General features: G+C 41.1%; 1 protein-coding gene across 1 annotated transcript in view; it reads right to left on the reverse strand.

Moving 5' to 3' along the window:
- Nucleotides 1-17,390, reverse strand: part of GOLM1 (golgi membrane protein 1) — a 29,819-nt gene extending 12,429 nt beyond the window's left edge. The window contains 4 exon segments of the mRNA XM_086479427.1: nucleotides 4,600-4,702; nucleotides 5,736-5,790; nucleotides 14,783-14,962; nucleotides 17,262-17,390. Coding sequence (XP_086335553.1) covers nucleotides 4,600-4,702; nucleotides 5,736-5,790; nucleotides 14,783-14,962; nucleotides 17,262-17,390 — 467 coding nt within the window.
- Between the last annotated feature and the right edge of the window lie 2,942 nt (nucleotides 17,391-20,332).

A 20,332-nucleotide genomic window follows, 5' to 3' on the forward strand; every position in this document is an offset into this window, starting at 1 on the left:
ACACTAAGTCATTCGTTTTTATTGCATTTTCATCCTTCTCCACCCCCTCTTTTTAAATGCAAAAAAAATCTGTTCTGTAGTTCACATCCAGAAAGGAAGAAAAGCAGCAGACAGATATGCTATGAACTGGCAAATTAATTACCCTTATTACCATTTCTTCTTGACTAGATATTATTCTGAAGTCTAATTTTGCTAATGCTAATACACAGAAGAGTCATCAAAATTAGTGCTCCCTAAGTCAGTGAACATTAGAGACAATAAAGCAACATAGGCTTGAGTTATGCACACATTCACTAATTTCTAGGAAATAAAAGGACCCCAGAATTGCCTGCACCTGTTTGCAAGCTGAAGAAAGATGCAGTATACAGTCAACCTGCAGTTGGAGATAGAGTAAACTTTTGCAAATGCTCTTCCATCCCACACTGCACATGAAAAAAAAGAGTTCATTTATCATCTCTGCCAAATCCTCATCATTTTTAATTTACTATCTGTGAACTAATTCCCTTCTTGTAAAAGGAGTATCTGGAGATTTGAATACTCATGCACACAACAACTTCTGAAGCACAAGAACAGCACTAGTTTCTCCACCTCATCCCATTGACACAACATACTTCAAATATGCAAAACCAGTGCTCCTAAATTCTGTCTCTGTGGTGTTTTCTCTCTCACAACATTAAATGGAATTAGTTTCTGTGATAAAGAGCCCATCTGCGCACACACAAAAGAGCCCAAGTAATATCCTCCCCAGGTGCTCCCAGGCCTATCACAGGAGCCATTAGCCCATCCAAGGCCCACCTCCATGAGCCCAAAGGAGCACAGAGGCACAAGGGCAGTTGGGAGCCTAAATTACAGAGTCAGAAGAAAGGACACCCTGTCCAGATCACCCACAGCCCCAGAGCTGTCTCACATCAGCCTCAGCTCCTATGTCCAGGCCCAAACTCCATCAAGATGAGTCAACAGGACCAAGGTGTTTCCTGCCTCGGGTGGGGAACACATTATTGGACTCAGGTGCAGAACATGTCAAGATTGCACAAGACTTTTTAATGGATCAAACACAGGGAAAGGGATGGATCTCTGGCAGGAACAAGCACGAGAAAACAGAGAGATAAGGGGACAAACAGTCGGTCACATGCAAACATGTTGCTGGTTGGTGTGCTTGTCTGTCCTTGTCCTGCATCTGATCAGCAGTCTGTCCCATCTTTTATTAAATGCCTTTTTAACTCTTTCCTGGGTGAGGGACTCTCTGTTCAGTGTGTTTATGTGTGTGTACTGGGGTGTGACCGCAGCAGCTGGAGTCAGACTGGGGTGGGAGGGCTGCCTGTGGGTGATGCACTCAGTGTGCCAGCCAGTATGTATGTACGCGAGCATGTTTTGCACTAGCAGACCCCCACCCTCAGGGGAGCGGGATGAGGCTACTGGTGGTGTTCGTGCCTGTGTGAGTGCTTCGTGTGCCCACGTTATCCTGCGTACCTGGCCATGTGCAGGCATGCTCTGCGTGCACAGTAACGCATGTGCAGCCTCTCCCCTCCTGGGCTGCTGGATTTGCTGCTGCTGTCCCCACCATGAGAAACAGAGTACCTTTTTCCTCCAGAAGCATGTATCTTCAGCTCCTCTCATCCCTGCCAAAAAAGATTACTCGTGCACTCACCCCCTTATGCTTGTCAAGGCTGCAAATACCAAATTAATTACCAGATTTTTACACGTAGCAAAATTTCCAAAGCAGCAGCTGCATAACAAACAAAGCTCCTAGAAATCAAAATGCATCTGAATATTAAAATGTCTTCAGAAGATCAGTCCATTTCTCTCTGGTTGCTGCAGGAGAGAAGGGTCAGTGCTGCCAGTCTTTGCCAAACAAGCTGTACCAAGAGCAGACAGCACTAGGCACCGTGTGCACCAAGGGTATCTCAGTAAACTGATTGCTGAGGAGCGTGCACTCCTTTTGCACACAATACCAGTAAGCTCACATTAACTCCTGCTGGCTTCTATATGCAAAACACTAAGTTTGCTCAAAAAAAAAAATAATTCTGAAATGGAACTTCATGGGGCATGAGAAAAAACAATTATTTTTGTGCCTTCTAAGTTAACAAATTTTGTTCCTACGCATTCCACATGCACAACCAATTTCCTCACTGTCTTCTGCACTGCAATATCTGATTGTTCAGAAGGAGTGATTTACAATGTGTACAGTTAAAAAAGGCATTTGACTTCTGTCATCTTTTTATAATACTTTCGATTATACAGTAATACACTCTCTTCTTTTTTCCACTGGGCAAAGTGTACTTGATACATAAGGTGCAAAACCTTCATCCATACAACTCCAAGTCAAACGAAGAAACATGGGCATAGCACAAAAGCAGATCTAATGCCCCCTCCTGCCAAGGCTTGCTAAAGATGAACACAGAGCCAAAATGGTTGCCATGGTTAGTTTACTCCTGATACTGAGGGGAGGAAGGAAGACAGATTAAAAGTGACATTTTTAATTTTTCTAGGCCCATAATCCCATTGGGAAAAGGTTGTAAGCATTTGGTAACAGCAAAAAGGACTACAGGTAACCAAGTACAATCAGATGTCTGTTTCTACAACCACCAGAACACAATGCAAACTTAGCAATGTAACTTACTACAACAGTGAAAAATTCAAACATCCCCCCTAAAGGTATACAACAAACAACATTTAAAAAATACATTTATATATGTTCCTGTTAGAATTGTGTGAAAGTTACACAGTGCCCAAGCTATACACTATTCCATGAAAATTTGAGTGCAAAGTTTGTTTTCCTCACTTTCATAGCCACAAAAAAAAAATCCAGAAACAGAAAATGAACACTTGAGTGTTATTCAGCAAAGCTAGTGAAGAATACATAGCTCCTTGACTAAGATAACAGCTTTTATGGACTCCCACAGAGACACTGCGGGAAATAGCGCATCTGCCTCAGGACCAACTGGAGGTGGACCAGCTAGCTTAGTTGCTGTTCAGCTAACACATGGCTGAACTATCACGCCTGTCTCTACATCCACCCTGATGCAAGCAAACCCATCTCCACTAACTTGTTTAGCTTTTCACCTTGAGCCAGTCTTGTCCCTGGAGCTGTACCCTCTGAATCCAACCTTCTTCTGTTAAACGAAGAAGAATTCTTTACAGTACACTCCCATGAGCACGGATGCTCTGTCAGTGATTTCCTCAACGGAGCTGTACTTGAAAACATTTCACCAGACACAGGCAATAAACCTGAGTTTTCAGAAACCAGACTCATTACATTTGCATGGTACCACTTCCCTGCACCTGTTCATCAACCCAGTGCTTCAAGGACGTGCCTCTCATGTGGAGCTTGACCGTACAGCACAGATACACCAACAGATCTATATATTCTTGCTGATCTCAGCCTTACAACGAAGATGCTGGCAAACAGATTCGCTGACTAGCAAAGAACTATCAACAGAGGTCCAGAAGCCCCAGCTCTCTCATTAACTAAACAGCGAAAAGGTGGTGCTTAATGACCGTGGCACACAACAAACTTGGAAAGAAGTACCTTAATAGACATGTAAGTGCAACGTGGCTTAATAAAAGGCTGGTACAAACTTAAGTCTCCAACTTCCTTCTACTTCTCTGTTAGAAGTCCTAAATTATTAGAACACCACTAAAACAATACATCTGGGTCATCATTATTAGATGAGCCTAAATTAATGCCTAGAAAAAGGGTATGCAACCAACTGGTAATCAGTAAGTATCCCAAAACCAATAATACTAATCCTTAGTTCTTAAGCAGTGGAAAAAAATGAAAAAAGGCATTTCAAATTTGTCCTGCAGAATTCAAGTTCTGTGATTGCCATTAGTTGTAATTCCTACAAAATCTGGCTAATCAATGATGCTGGAAAAATACCTATCACTAGAGCAATTGTATTCTTGATGGACAGTCATTATGAGAACATGCAAACAGCAAATTCTGATGGTTTTCTATATCTATGCACCAGATGGAAGACACATTAGGACGTGAAGACAGGTAGGGAGAACAAGAACATCATTGAACAGAAAGAACCCAGGAGAAATTCCAAGAAATACCAGAAATGTGTATTTAGCATAAGGATACAGGTAAGCACTTGTGTTCAGCTATCCATGCCTTATAATTCTGTGGGAAATCTCAACAAAAAACATGACTAGGTATGAACTGTAATACTGAACACATAGCTCTGACCATAATGGTACCAAAAATCTTCTGAGATCTCTGGCAGCTCAATGAAGTACAGCTTCTCAATGAGTATTCCCGTATCTTAGTTCTTAAACTTCTTCAGAGTTTAGCCTCTTCATGTGTCAATTTTTGCCCCAAGTCTTAAAGAAGACTATTGCTACCTTTCTCCTCCTGCAGTGGAAGGAACACCAAGAAGTGTGTGAGAAGTCTGTGGATACTGAGATCCAAGCATTGCAAGGTCTACGCTCTTCTCCAAGATCAACTGCGAGCAATTTTAGAACGTGTGTCAGATGTTACTTTCTCCTTAAAAATGTACATTTACTAACAGTGCTATAGCTATCACAAAAATACTCTGGGTTATAACCAAGTCACCTACAACTCTGGAAGCCATCTTTTAGAAAGAACATACTTACAGGTCATATGAAAACTTCCTCTGAAGATTAGTCTGGTTCTTCTGAAACCAGTAAACATCCAGCTGTAGCTTTCCATATTCTATCTGTAACTCTTTCAAGTTTTCTGACCAAATCAGGATTAAAATAGACATTAAAATACACACATACATATATACCTACATACATTACAACAGAAGTATCAAACAACAGATCAACAGTAAACACGCTAATTCCATCCGTCATGCTTACTACATTTTGTATACAAATGTATCTATAATTATTGAATTTATTCATCACAGATACACAGGACTGGAGAAGAATAGCCTTTCAGCCCAACATATTAACAAAAAGAGTGTAACACAGATTTTTGACCTCTTTTTCTTCATACAGAATACTTGTTTGCAAATGCTTGCTCTGCTATGTATCAGCCCAGGAAATCTTTAGGTCTATGAAATACTAATCAGAACGTAGTATGAAACAGCATTCATGCTTATTAGCCATCTAAAGACAAGCTTACAATGCTTCCCTGAATAATACGCAACTTACAGTTACGTCCCCAAAAACAGGGCATCTACGATTTAGAGTTTTCTTCCTGACAGAAAGCTCTGTGTGAGGGCGCCAGAAGAGCCCACCACAACATATTTACATGTTTATAGAACTTAGGATCTGTTCCCCATGCTTCCTGAGGAATAAATTGCTAGCAACAACTTTGAAGCACAAACATGTATAGAAATTAATTAGACCAAGTTTTCTTATTTAATATAGGGGTTTGTGAATTCCTCTGGTGCTAAAATGCATGACGCAAACACCTCAGGGAGGAATGCAAGAATACACTGCAAATGGTAATAATAAATATTATGTTAATAAATATATTGAGAATACAGACAGAAGCTAGTTTTATTTTGTATTATTTTATAAGGGTAAGGAGTCCTACATTGAGCACTACATGGACAAATCCTCCCATTGAAGGCAGATTAGTCTGACATTGCACTGAACTGTAACTAGCAGACGCAGGATCTAAGTCACCACCGCTCCAGCACTGTCCCCATGACTTGAAGAAAGGCAGCATTCTCAGAAGACACTAGAAAAATGCAAGTCTTAAAAACAGGGGCCCAAAAACCAATACAAGAGAGATGCAGAGGGGTATTACAACATACCTCGTAGACTCTGGATCAATCGTTCATTTACTGTAATGTTACTCATCAGCACTGCCTGGAAGGAGCAAACAGAAAACAATGTTTTAATTGCAAAGGACCTGTGTTACCCTGAATATGACAAACACAAATTAAAACTCTTGTAACAAGATCTTTTCTTCGTGAAGTGCTGGGTTACAACCAAACACAAAAACTTTTAGTTGCTCTTAGAGATTTACTATTACAAACAACGAACATTTGTTCTAACCCAGATTTCCCAGTAAATGGGGCTGGGGGGGTGGGGGGAAGGGAAGATATCACTGCACTTAAATAAAAAGAGGAGGAATTTAAAGAGTCCATTACTAAAATTGCTTGCTGCTTTATTCTGGTGTAATCTCACGATTGCAAGTCACAGCCAGATTTACTGTATTTACCCCTTGAAGGAAGAATACAGCCTAGCACAGCTCGCTACCAAGTACCCTGTCACCAGGGAATCAATACACCTGCATTCAGGCATGCAAGCATGAGCTATGAAAGCATTAGTCATAGAGCATTAAGGGACTCTACGAAAACAAAATGAAGCCTTTGCATTGCACCACTTTTCTAACTATCCTTTCCTTCAGTTTCTTATCAAAGTGCTGGAGTGACCATCTTCCATTCCCCCACATTGCACTCTCTCTCATTCTGAGGAGGCAGTCAACATAGGAACATGTTTTGTCCATTCTTCCATCAATCCCCCTCTACCAACCCATATATATACATGCCCCAAAACACCTGGGTATTGACAGAACTAAGGCAAGCCTAAATTAATTTTTTTCTGTTAGCCAAATGTCAGGAAAACTCAGATTCATATTTAACATTTAGAAAGTCTGGTGCAGAAAAGACCTCTTAAGACTACAAAAGATGAGATCCACTAACCCTTCAGAAACAATCCAGTTCAGTCTTAGGACCATATTTCTTACACTTCACTGCCAATTTCCTTGTTATCCTTCTCCCAGGAAACCCCAGCATTCTACAAGGGTCCCAGATCAGTATACATCAAGTCCCCAGCTTCCCAAAGTTTCTGCTCAGGTACTATTGTGTACGTATGTCCACACCACTTTAATGCAAAGAAATAACTGCATCCATTCTGTCCACCCAAGTCACCCTGAAACACTGACAACGCTGTCAGTGCCCTTTTTCACGAAGACTACTGACAGTTGGTTAGGAAAAGCAAAGCATTCAGTCAATGAGTGGGATAGCACATAGCAGAGCAGTAGATTTGCCTTCTGTTGACCCTTTAAAGAGTCCCAGTTCAAAGAGGCAGTCATTCACATGTTGATAAAGAGGCAGCCGTTTTCAGCCCAATAAAAGAAATATTCCTACACTATTCTATGCATACAGCTGGCCCATGAACACCTCAAGAACAAAGGCCTTGATCCTTTGTTAAAAAGGAAAAAATAACAACAACATGAATACCAACATATACTCAGGATTGTTTAATACTTCTCCCTCTCCTTTCTCATGTGACAGGTTTAAAAAAAGGCTCCAGATTTGTTGTCAGTGGTTTATCAGGGAAAGGAAGTTAATGTTTTGATAAAAATGCCAAGTTCTGCTAATGCATGAGCAATGTAATAAGGTTGTTTCATTATTATCACCTCCAGGGTTTCTAGCACTGGGCATTACCAGGAACTGTCAATGGACTAGAAAAATCAATATGACAGTCATGACAATTTTATGTTCCTACAGTTTGTTCTGTTATGGCGGGGGGTGTTTCTTAAAATGAAACTCCTAAATTTATTTGACAGTAAAACAGACAAGTATTAAGTGCTTTGTACGTTAGGACAATAACCATGATTAGCTTAAGTGAATAAAATTATTTGCCATGGGAAAGGGCTCCTTAAATCACTACAGGGAAAGAAAAAAAGCATGCCGTGGTCTTTCTGGATGCATATAAAACTTCCTTTTGGCAATGCCACACCTACCTCCCTGAATTTGTAGGTAAGAGTCCAGGAAAAAAAAAAAAGCATGAAAATCTAGTTAGCTGTTTAACTTGCACAGGAAATCCTGTTTAATAATTTACAGGGCAGTGCTCCAACCACCAGCTTTCAATCTGACTGTATCAATACATCAAGCTTTCCGTTCTTCCTCCTCCTGTCATCCAAGTGTTAACTACTCTTCACCTCATGGCTGTGAATTAGGCAGATGTTATTTCCTTTTGCAGTTTTATGCAGGTTAAGAATCCAAACTGCTGGGTAGCACTCAGCAAACACATGCCAAAAGTCAGTTCTAGGAAAAAACTAACATTTTAAATCTCATTCAGCCCACAAAACAAAACTTGTGATCCCTAGGAGTAAGAATCCAGCTTTTAGAAACTCACTATAAGACCATATCAAAATCTCATCTTCTATGACAGAGTAACTCCTTTAACATAGAACCAGCTCGTTATATTTGCAAACATGTCTTGCACTGAACTACTTGTGACTATCACAGAGGAAAGGTCAATCTTGTAATCAGAGTCAGTGCTGTGGACAGCAAGTCTTCAGAAACCAAAGATCAAAAGCCACAGTACCACCAGCAGTGATGGAAAGATCTTGCTCCAGCTGGACAGCAATTTTTTAATGACACTTGCCAGAGATTTATTTTTGTTTATTCACCACAGAATATGTCTATATAAGTCACACTCCACTTAAGAAACACAAAAATTAAAGTTATTGTTTAAACCAAAAAAACAAAACATAACACAGAAATACCTGTGAGGAAGCTTTGACAGGAATGATTTCAAAGAATATGTTTTGATCACATACTCTGAACTATGTACGTGCATTTGAACTGATTAATGCTTTGCACAGGAGTCTCCATAAACATATTCCTTGGAGGCATTACTAAAATAACAGCTTCAGCATTTGCTACCATTATTAATCAAGCTAACCCAAGCACACTGAACTGACGTATGTGCTTTCTAACACTGACGTAAAAGCACAATGAGATATTGCAAAAGGAAAAAGGAATAAGATGGCAAAGAACATCATGAGAGGGAACACTGGTTTCACAACTAAAACCTAAGAAAAAAGGGGCTTTGCATTCACAAATATAGCTCTGACAAGGAGAAAAAGATGCACCACAGCATCAGTACATCAGCTGCTAAGAAAAAAAACCAACCGGGAACAAAGCAACCTGTGAGGGTAAGATTTATACATCCAGAAAACAGCAGAAACAAACATTTATAATTAATCACTGAGAAGGAGGGCCACCTATTTCAAGATTAACTCAAATTGATCTAAGACCTTACCACAAAAAAAAAGGTGCAGTTCTGCCTTGCATGCTCCTACTGCTCCCCACCACCACCATGCTGGCAGCAGAGAACAAGCCATATTTGGATTATCTGTTCACTTCTTAACTACATCTGGAAATTCCCACCCCCCTTTTCTATTTTTGCAAACACACCTTCCCGCACACACACTTTGCTAGTAACGCGCATCATCAATTCTTTCCTCTCTTTGTACTCTTCTTCATCACTTCAAAATAACCTTCAGGAATAAAGAAACCATTTATACTAGCCACAAAAAGGCTTTTTCATTCTAGGACATGAGATTAATGACTAACTACATATTAGTAAGTAGGGAGAAAATTCATAAATAAGATCCCTAAAAAAATAATTTCTCTTTTAGGTTGGTCTGTGTGCTGCACACTTAGGTATACTAGCGTGGAGAAGCACCAGTTGAAGCAAGTCTAAAACAAACTTCAAGCCCAAAATGGAGAATACATTGGTCATTTAAATCTATTTCTCACTGAACTGAATTCCATTCAGAAATTACAGACTTTTCCGCATCCTTAATAAACAGAAAAAACCCCAATCGACCAAACAAAAAACACCTCCAAAACAAAACCAAAAAACTCAGCTCTATTCCCAAAGAGTGATCCTGGTAAAGATCAGGGACTCAATCTTGTTTCATAGATAACTCTTAAGGTACATATACTCTAAATCTCCACTCTTAGGGTGCCTACAGTTCAGCTAGTCCCAGACCATCCTTTTTTTTTTTCTCCACCATGTGAAAATCTATTTTAAACAGAGGTAGTCTTCTAGACCTCTGCTGCAGCAGTTATGAGTAAGCAGATTGATTTCGCTTGCTAATTTAGTAACATCATGCTATGGCAAGTAGAGTAGGGCATGAGGCAGTGCTTGCTTTTCCTTAAACCCTTTTCAAAACTAGAAGATGCCACACTGTTTGGTTTAAAAAAGAAAAACAAAACACACCTAGTCATCTTTTCCTTTTCACAGTAGGCTTTCTTCTCTCTCTCCACTTCTAAGCGGAGCTGACTTTCCGCATACCGATAAGTACTTTGTCTCAGAATGCTGTGCTGGGAATTGAAATTTTCCCAGAAGGAGGGGATCCGAGAGCAGCTGTGGCCAGTGTTAAAAGACACTGAGCAACAGGACAGTGTCGTGCTTCACATATAATGTACAAAGCTTGGCCCCTCTCCTCAGTAAAACAAGATGTGGGCTGGGGAAGAATTACATAAATCCAAAGAAAATTACACACTGCAAAAGCATGTTCTAGCTGTTAAAAGTAAGAGATTACATGTATTGTTCTCCTGTTGCACTCTTCAAAAAGACTATCGTGGCTGTGTACATCCCAGCAGCCACGAGTCCTGAATAACAACCATACAGAATATTGTTCTTTAGAAAATGTCTAACAGATTAGAAACAGCCCTTTTGCACTCCTGATTCCTGTTGTTACTAAAAGCTCCTGTAAGCTCCATCTCTTCGGCCTATTTCTGTACAGATTTCCAGAAGCCATTTGCTAAATCTACATTAATCCTTAAAAATTCAAGCAGATTTTTTAAAAGCAGACTGGTGACAGAAGTCTTTTATACATACTCAGACCTAAGAAAATAATTACAGCAGCAATTTCCCAGGATTACATTGCCTCAGTGAATGGTGAGCTCACAGTGTATATTTCAGGCTCTGACTACCTCCTACCTTCTATGCCTTTGCCCTTTAAATAGCACAGAGACAGTTCTACCAGAAAAGAAGACAGATTTAACTCAAAGCGGTTACTACACTGCCACTGACGATGACTTTAACGGGGCAAGTATCTCATTGGTGTATTAGTCTGGTATAAAACTAAATCAGTGGCATAATTATTGTGTATTTTATCAGCAGAGTAGTAAGACACAGTGAGAAAAGATGAACTGCAATTAAGACCGGTCTCAGATGTTATTTAAGAGTTGGTTTTGGTAAGGAGTTTAGATCATGAAAGTTTGTTCCCATGTAGATTTCTTCTACAACCAGAAGAACCGTAATTCCTCCCTGAAAAAGAGGGGTTTTCGAGACAGACCATTCACTCCTACACATCAGCTGAAAGCATTTTCATTTCTCTTTAAGAACAAGAAAACTAAACAAAATCCCATTTATCACTCAAAGCTCTGTCTAGTTAGTTAGACAGTTTGTGTTACTTGTAAAGTGAGTTGAGAGACTTTGGATTTGGATTTACATTCATCCTTGCTGGACTACGTAAATACTTGCTGCTAAGCTCCATGGGGTAAATAAAGTTCAGTTCAAAGATGAAGTTTCCCATAACCAGAAGGGGTGAATTCATTACTTGCCTTCCAGGAATCCCAGATTCCACTGGAATCCATGGAGCTGAAAAACAAGGCTCCATGTGCCTCTGTATGTGTGCAAATACGTATGCATGTATGAATATACAACACCCGCTTATACATGGATATAGGTACACATACAAAAAAAGAGCACTCAGAAACAGCCTTTTCTTATATTCCACATTCCTCTGTGGAATAACCCCTGGTCCTGGACAGCTTCTTCAGCTCAAGGTCCTTAGTGACGAAAACTAAGCTCTCCCTCTCTTCCCTGCCAACATATCAAGGGCACTCCTAAATTAGAATGGATGAATCCATGTCAAGTTGTCTGATGGTATCTTTCGACAAATACACAGGTTCCCAGTAAAAGAACCTTCCCTACTCTTAAACTATAGAGTTGGAACACAAACAACAGCTGTGCAGGATATTTGCTTATGTGTCGCAACAAGAGTAAATTTTGAATTTACCAAAGAGGTGCACAGGCACATACACACTCATCCTACCACTTCAGGCTCCTGAGATATGCTCTTCTCTAGTCACAAAAATCAAAAGACATGAAATGAGTCCATTGCACCACTTATCTAATGCTTCCTACAGAATCAGCTCCTGGGTTTTCAACAGCAAGCTTCATTCCATTACCGAACAACTGTGTTTTAGGATGATGAAGGTAAAAGCACTTAAGAGCTTCCTCAGCTATATTAGATTGGCCCCAAAATCCACCTTCCCCGGCATCCTGTCTGTAACACTGGATGCCAAATGAACACCAAGGCAGCCATAAAGCACGGCATTTTCCAAGCAGCAGCTACTGCTGGCTGAGGAACACTTGGAGCCAGAATGCACACCTTTGTATTGGGTGGTGGGGTAGGTGTTTGTTTGAGGTTATCCAGTTGCTTTTTAACCCACACAGACCCCCTGCAACTGGGCATTATGGATGTCACACACTTGCACCTTCACCATCTATTGCACAAAGAGCACTTCTGCCCAGTCTGAACCACAACTGCATTTGAAGACCATCAACCATGCCTTGTCTCTCACAGCCACGAGCACTTTCTGCACCATTTGGGATCCTGGAGGTGCCTGCGATGGCTCTCCTCAGCTGGCTCTTGTCCAGCCTGTAATCTACGCTGTGGATTCCTGTAAAGAAACTACTCACAGCTTTAGTTGTCCTTGCTGTTCTCCTCTGCATGCCTTTCCCAGCACTCCAAAACCCCACCAGTGACCTCCCCACAGTACAACTAACCTGATTTATTTCTAAGCTGCTTTGTAACTTTCATCTTATCGTTCATCCCTGTGACAACACTGTCTAACCACATAGCTGCACAATTTTTCTACAAGTCATGCTGTGTGTAGCCTTTTGTAACGCCAGGTGTGAACGTGTTCTTTAGCCTCCCTCATCCTTGTCACTGATTCTTTCAGAAGGAAACTGCAAGAGACTTCAGAAGCAAGATTTCCTTTTCCAGAAGCAGCTTTGTCAAAGACCTCCCCAGACCACCACATTCACACCCATGTCCAAGTGTTCAACAGTATCAGGACATGTCCAATACTTCCCATCACTTTTCCTGGCACAGATGCCAGATTTAACGGACAACAGCTCCTACATGTCCTCTAGACTCAAAACACCATCACAAGAAGAAAGGTGGATTGTGTGGTGGCAGCCAAATTTGTCTGGTACCACAGTAATTTGAAGCAGAAAGGCTGCACACCATGCTTGGCAGAAGCAACATTTCATCCATTGACCTCCCTTAAAACTCCTGGGTGAGCTCCCGTCACCAAGTCTCAACATACACCCATATGCCAGCCTGTGCTGTAAACTCTGTGCCCAGCACTTCCAGTTCCAGTGACTTTTAATAATTCCAGCTAAAGGAAAATCCACTTATGAAAAGGAAGCATAAAATGTATTTCCCTTGTAAAAAAGAGTGTACAGAACATTAAGGAAATACTCAGTTCTCTTTGCTGTTTTCTTAATTTTTTTTTTTTAAACTCATGCATGTGGTTTCATTCATTGCAGGACTGAACTGGGATGCAAAAAGATGCCAAAATAGAATGATAGGTTTCACCAACATGTAAACTGGGGTACCTTGCCAAAGGATAGTAAATTTAAACAATTCCTACAGCACTCAGTAGCAACGACCACTGCTTGGAGGCAGGAAATCTTGCTTCTGAAGTCTCTTGCAGTTTCCTTCTGAAAGAATCAGTGACAAGGATGAGGGAGGCTAAAGAATACGTTCACACCTGGTGTTACAAACAAGATTGATTACCCACTTGAATGTTGTCTAACTATCCTGGGGTATCTTTTGAGTAAATACATACATTAAAAAAAATAAATAAAGAGACAAACTATACCTCACCTTTTTTAAAGTATACATAAAGACTGAACCCAAAGAGAAAATGTCAAAGAAACATGTTTGTCTCATAAAGGTGAAAACAATTGGTTACTATTTCTTGGAAGGTCTTGGATAAAAATGACTTCAAAAAAAATTAAAAATATATGCAACTCAAATGTGTATTAATGAAACAATTCCACTTTCCATTTTTATTCAGTTTTTCTTCCTTTAAGTCCTTCAGAGATTATTCTGGTGATATTTCATTCATGCACCGCAAGTTTTGAGCAGTGAACCATCACCTAATGGTGAACCCTTTACCTGAAGAGTACCTATATACATCAGTTGTGTATGTGCAGTCTGCTTAAAATCATAGTCCTGGAAAGCTGCTATAAACTTCAGTCAAGAGACTCTACAGTAGAAGCAATAAAACCTGAATGAACTCTCTCAGCTAAATACTTCTGGCAACAGCAAAAAAAGTGGTATTAATGACTAACAGCCGCATCCAAGGTGGTATCAGCAACATGAGGAAAACACACAACAAAACAGTTTGCAAGACAACACACAGCAGTAATCGTACACTCTGCTATTTCAGTAGGCCTGTTCACGTTGTTCATAAAGCACTTCCACCCCTCTGGAAATGCTGCGCTGTCAGGACCACTGCCATGAAAGGCCAATCTAACCTGATGTCTGCCAGTGCCATTGGGTTTTGGAGGCATAACGCCAAGGTGCCACAAAGTTTGTAATGCATTTAGAAACAAATGTCAATCCTTTAATCCTACAAATGTATACAAATGTATTTGACAATACAAATATATCTGTTGGTGCAGCTTTTTCTTTTCCTTAAGTTTTAAAACGTTAGCATACAGGAAAGAAAGCCAGAGGCCAACCCAAGGTTGGTAACAATCATCTACAGAGGGGGTAGAGGTTTTATTCAGAAGTGCTGTTACTTCCAGCTTCTAATATTTCATGTGTTATACAATGAATGCTATAATGCATACTCAATGTCCGTTTTCTAATTATTATACAATGACACATAAATTAAATGTTTTGCCACACCAACACTGACTGTACGCCCACCAGCTGGAACACTTGGGGTAACCTTATGCTGTTGAAAGTGTCTTGGTAAACCACAGCCTCACAGAAAACTGTGGCTAGAAAAGGCCCCACCTTCTCTTCCTGATGTACTCTGTTGGTATTTTCCATCTGAAAGCTGTGCAAGGACTGGATTTTGTTGATCTGCTGTCGCTGCTTCTCTAGCTCCCCTTGGAATTCATTCTTTTTGAGCTCCACAGCGCCCCTCTCTGCAGCCGCCCTGCGGACTTTGCCTTCCAGATCTATGATCCGACCCTGAGGAAGAGCAAATTGACCAAAGTGAACAGAAATGCTTCCCCCTTGCCGGACTCTTCTCCAACACATTCAAGGAATACCAAATTTCACAGAACTAACCACGCTAATTTCATCAAAGTATTGTGTCGTTCAGGGATACCTGCCACGCACACACACACCAGTTTTACATAAATTAACAGTACCGCATATTCCGTAAAGACCATCAAAATTTCAGTTAAAGAGAAATGCAAAGCTGCCTCAGTACTTGAGCTTAAAAAAAAGCCAAAACATCCCCACCAAAAGAAAAAAACCCAAAGAGATTGCAGGCTGCAATCTTTCTGAACTACAGGGCCAAATAATTCTTTAAATTTAACCCAGACAATTCTGACATCACTGCACGTCCCAGTGTTGATCCTAAACTAACTCAGAGGGAAAGTCCATCTCTCAAATCAATACGTTTTCCTGGAAGACCCGGGAATGAGCAGAGGGAGACAACACTGCCCAACTTTTACACAAATAGCTGACATATGACTTGCACAAAGACATGTATGAGAAAAACTCATTTATAAGCAGAACATCATCATTATTCTTGATTGTTCAAAGAGCAATGACAATCAGGAAAATTCAATGCCATCACATACTGCACATACAAACACAGAGACATAAGGTAAGGAATCAAGGTTGTTGCTATCACGGGGTTTTTTTACATTATTTCTAAATATTTTGTGTTAAAATCACTCTCGAGCAGCAAGGAAGAGTACAAAGACACACGAGGATGTGTGTGAGAATATCAATAGAATTAACCCAGGTAGAAAGACCTGTGGATTCCAGGTGGATTAAAAAAACAGATATAATAAAAACTATGCATCATCCAAGACTCCAAGAAAACAGAGCAAATTTCCTTACACCACAGTATGCTGCATATTACTGCCTGCCTACTCTGTTCCTCTGCCACGGAAAGTAAGAGAATGGAGAGGAGGCGGCAGGGGGTGGGGGGCAGCCAGGAAAAAGACTTGACGTTTAGCTGGAAAAGCAAAGAAAAGCACTTACTCTATTTCAGTCATAATAGCTGCAAAGTCTTGCCAACAAACAAATGGGTTGAGAGAGTGCTTTAGAAGCTACATCCGTGCCTTCAGCTGTGCTTTTATTTCATTCAGAGTGCACGACTACGCAGAAGTGAAACAATTTTCAAGCTAACTTTGGGAGAAATGTACAAGATGATATGGAACGGTAAGGAGGACCTTATGTCTCTGGGTTATTTATTGAGATCAAGAATAAGCTAGCACGGTAGCTTATTTTCCTCACTATCAGCTGCCTCCAGGCCATGCCGCAAAGCTTCAGCCGTACTGACACAGTTACTATCTGCTGGTAGCCACAATCCTGAGGCCACTGACTGAAGGGAAAACAAGGGATGACCAGAGTCCCAGAAGACAGGCCATCATACCCTCCACCAAGAGAAAGCTAAGACGTACCCTTAACCACATGGCTAGAGACACGTGTCTTGTTCAAATAGTGCCCGCTCTGAGGTGAAACAGGAGTTCAGTTCCTACAGCTGTCAATTCATTACTAAAATCTGGCTCAATCACAAAGAGGATACAAATTCAGTGGAAAAACTTCGGAGGAGCTCTCATGAGCCATGTTTAATCACCAGGTTGTTACTTTTTAGGTTTGCTTGTTAAAACTGAAAGAAAAAACATTGTCACAAAACAGAAACTTTATTCACATGCTCCTCAACTTCAGAACACATGCTCCAGAAAGGATTAAAATGCCAGCCCAACAGTCACAGACAACACGGCATAAGAAAAATAGCAGACAAGATAACTATTCCATGTGAGTTGTGGGCCCTCTTCAGGAAAGGTTTCTAAGAAACACAAATTCAGACTTTTAGACACTGTTTCTGAACAAGCTAGGTTTCCTTGAACTTGGTGGGAAAGCGTGTATATGTTCTCATGGGTTATGTAAGAAAAAAAATCTAGGGAGATCATCAAATCGCAGGAGTGCCAGTCTCAATGTACAGTTAGGAAGAAAAACAGAGGATGACACATCTGTAAACTGAAACAGCACAACACAGCTGAATGCTTTGTGTTAGCAGAAGTAACAAGTACCATACATGCAGGTCTTCAAGTTTTGGGTCCCCCTCACCTAGAAATAGGCATTCCCCCCATCGCCCACTACTAATAACCAACAACTGAAGGAATTCTCACAAATATTACAAGGCAAAGCTCATGGCCCACCATGTGCAGGGGAAGCATCCTTCTTGTGGACTATGTTTATTAACCAGACAAGTACATGATGATGTGCAGAGCAATAGGAAAGTTACCTGCAGATCCACGCTGCGAGAACTTGCAATCCAGTAATTGAAACCCAAAACAATGATGCACGCCACGAGCGCCGCCACAAGGAGAGGTGGAGACTTCATCCCTCGGCAGCTGTTTCCCAGCCCTACCATTTCAAGAACAAAACAAACCCAAAGAACCACAACAGTATGGAAACCTGCAAATTAAAACACACACGTTATGCTGCATCCTCAGCTACAGCTATTTTATACACACAACAAAACTTTTACTGCAATAACACAACAGCTGTCAGCTGAAGGGACTATACCCAGCAAGGGAGGCACGCTGTCTAGATATTCCCACTAGAAGGACAATGAAAAGCCATCTTGTACTATTAGCTTGTACATAAAGCTTCACAGGGACTTGAGGGGGAAGTTTTGAATATTCCTAATAATATAATGAAAATCCGCAATAAACTGAACAAACCAGTCATCCCTTTACCATATATTCCATCCAAAAAGTTAATTAGGGAACACTGCTCTACAGGTTGAGGATAGATTCCTTGTAATCTCTTTTAGTCAGAAAATAAACTTAGTCTTACTGTTTCAGGAGTAATTTGCACTTTGCTTCCCACACTTGGGTGGTTACAACTTACTCCCTCTGATAATACTATTTTAACTCTTTGGTTCCAAGCTTGTAAATAAATAAATAAGTCAGATTGAACCAAATTACTTACTCTGTTGATTTCAATGATAAATTGTCTTATGTGGTGTTTGTTTTGATCCTCAGCTGCTTCCTCTGCTCGTAACAGAAAATAAATAACCTTGCTTTAACGAATGAGCAGTACCAAGGGTACTACTGGTTGCTAGTGAGACTTGGGTTGTTTCTGTGGAACAGCCCATCTTAACAGAAAAGTGGGGGCAAAGGGCAGTTGCAATTCTGTTTGAAATAGGTCATATTCATCCTGTAACATGATAAAATCTGGTCTTACTAAGTGTAATAGCACCTAGTTCAATGAATCCTCAAACTCCATTGGGAATCTAGGGCACAGTTTGTAATAGACTGCTCTCTTATAAACTGAGATCAACTTCTTTTGTGCCATTATGAGTCATTTACAGAACAACCAGGTGATCAGGCCCAGTCAGCACGGGTTTATGAAAGGCAGGTCCTGCTTAACGAACCTGATCTCCTTCTATGACAAATGACCCCCCTGATGGACGAGGGAAAGGCTATATTGTTTACCTCGACCTCCATAAAGCCTTCGACACTGTTTCCCACAGAATTCTAGTGAAGAAAAGGACTGCTCATGGCTTGGATGAGCATACGCTTTGCTGGGTAAAACACTGGCTGGACGGCCGGGCCTAGAGAGTGGTGATCAGTGGGGTTAAATCCAGCTGGCGGCCGGTCACAAGTGGTGTTCTGCAGGGGTCAGCACTAGGGATGCTCCTGTTTATTTATCAATCATCTTGACGAAGGGATAGAATGCACCCTCAGTAAGTTTGCAGATGACACCAAGTGAGGTGGGAGTGTTGATCTGCTTGAGGGTAGGAAGGCTCTGCAGAGGGATCTGGACAGGCTGGATCAACAGGCTGAGGTCAACTGCATGAGCTTCAGGAGGCCAAGTGCTGGGTCCTGCACATGCAGCGCTACAGGCTTGGGGATGAGTGGCTGGAAAGCTGCCTGGCGGAAAAGACTGTGGGGTACTGATTGACAAGCAGCTGAATATGAGCCAGCAGTGTGCCCAGGTGGCCAAAAAAGCAGATGGCTCCCTGGCCTGTATTAGAAAGAGTGTGGCCAGCAGGAGTAGGGAGGTGATCGTGCCCCTGTACTTGGCACTGGTGAGGCTGCACCTCGAGTGCTGTGTGCGGTTTTGAGCACCTCAACACAAGAAAGACATTGAGGTGCTGGAGAGAGTGCAGAGAAGGGCAACAAAGCTGGTGAAGGGCCTGGAGAATAGGTCTTATGAGGAGAGGCTGAGGGAACTGGAGTTGTTGTCTGGAGGAGGCTGAGGGGAGACCTTATCGCTCTCTACAACTACCTGAGAGGACACAGTAGAGAGGCAGGTGCTGGTTTCTTCTCACGGGTAATTAATGATGAAACAAGAGGGAACGGACTCAAGCTGCACCAGGGTAGGTTTAGGCTAGACATTAGGAAAAATACTTTCACTGAAAGGGTTGTCAGGCACTGGAATAGGCTGCCCAGGGAGGTGGTTGAGTCACCATCCCTTAATGTGTTTAAAGTCCGTTTAGATGTGGTGCTTGGAGATACGGTTTAGGGGTGTACTTGGTGGAGTGGGGTTGATGGTTGGACTTGATGATCTGAACAGTCTTTTCCAACCTGAATGATTCTATGAAAGAGATGAAACACACAGGAGGATCTTCCACCCCAATAGTACAGACCCCAATCACCACCTCAGTTGCAATATTGATATTCTCTCACTGATCAGTTTAAAAATAAAAACTCTTTAACTTTCTATCATGGGTACACACACACACACACACGTGTTTTGTAGGAGAGATAAGCAAATCACCTCAGTAAGTACATTTGCATGGAAATGTATTTGTACATGCTGTTTTCTAGGAAACATCTGATTTGCTCAGTTACTTGAGTTGAAAATAAGTTTCTGATTTTATGTGTGAGAAAGTGATTTTACCAAACATGAAGGAATCCATCTTTCACGAATGTTTACTACAGATGTGAGAATCAGATGGTGTATCACGTGCATCTATATTTAGTAAAGCATAACATTCCTGACTTCTGAGCAGCACAGTTCATCCTTCTGCTTTGCCAACTTAGCAGTGCTTCATCAAGAGGGAGATGTTTTAGACTCTGAGGCACTCAAGCAAATTAACATATAGCATACTTTTATTTCCCATATTAATATACTAATCACTCTGAGCAATTCCTTCTTTTACTGTCCTGTACTGAAGTAAGATAGCTGATATCCAGCAATCTTCCACGACAAATAATTAACAACCGCACCAACTAAGTCTCAAGACTAAGATATTACAGGCAAAACAATTTGCACACTTCAGACAGCCTGAAAAAAAGCCAGTCTCTCTGCTCAGAAGGTCCAGCTCTATGCATTCGCAACAGACCTGCTGAGCAGGAACAA

This window comes from Leptosomus discolor, chromosome Z (genome assembly GCF_034619465.1).
Source record: "Leptosomus discolor isolate bLepDis1 chromosome Z, bLepDis1.hap2, whole genome shotgun sequence".
NCBI classification, from domain to species: domain Eukaryota; kingdom Metazoa; phylum Chordata; class Aves; order Leptosomiformes; family Leptosomidae; genus Leptosomus; species Leptosomus discolor.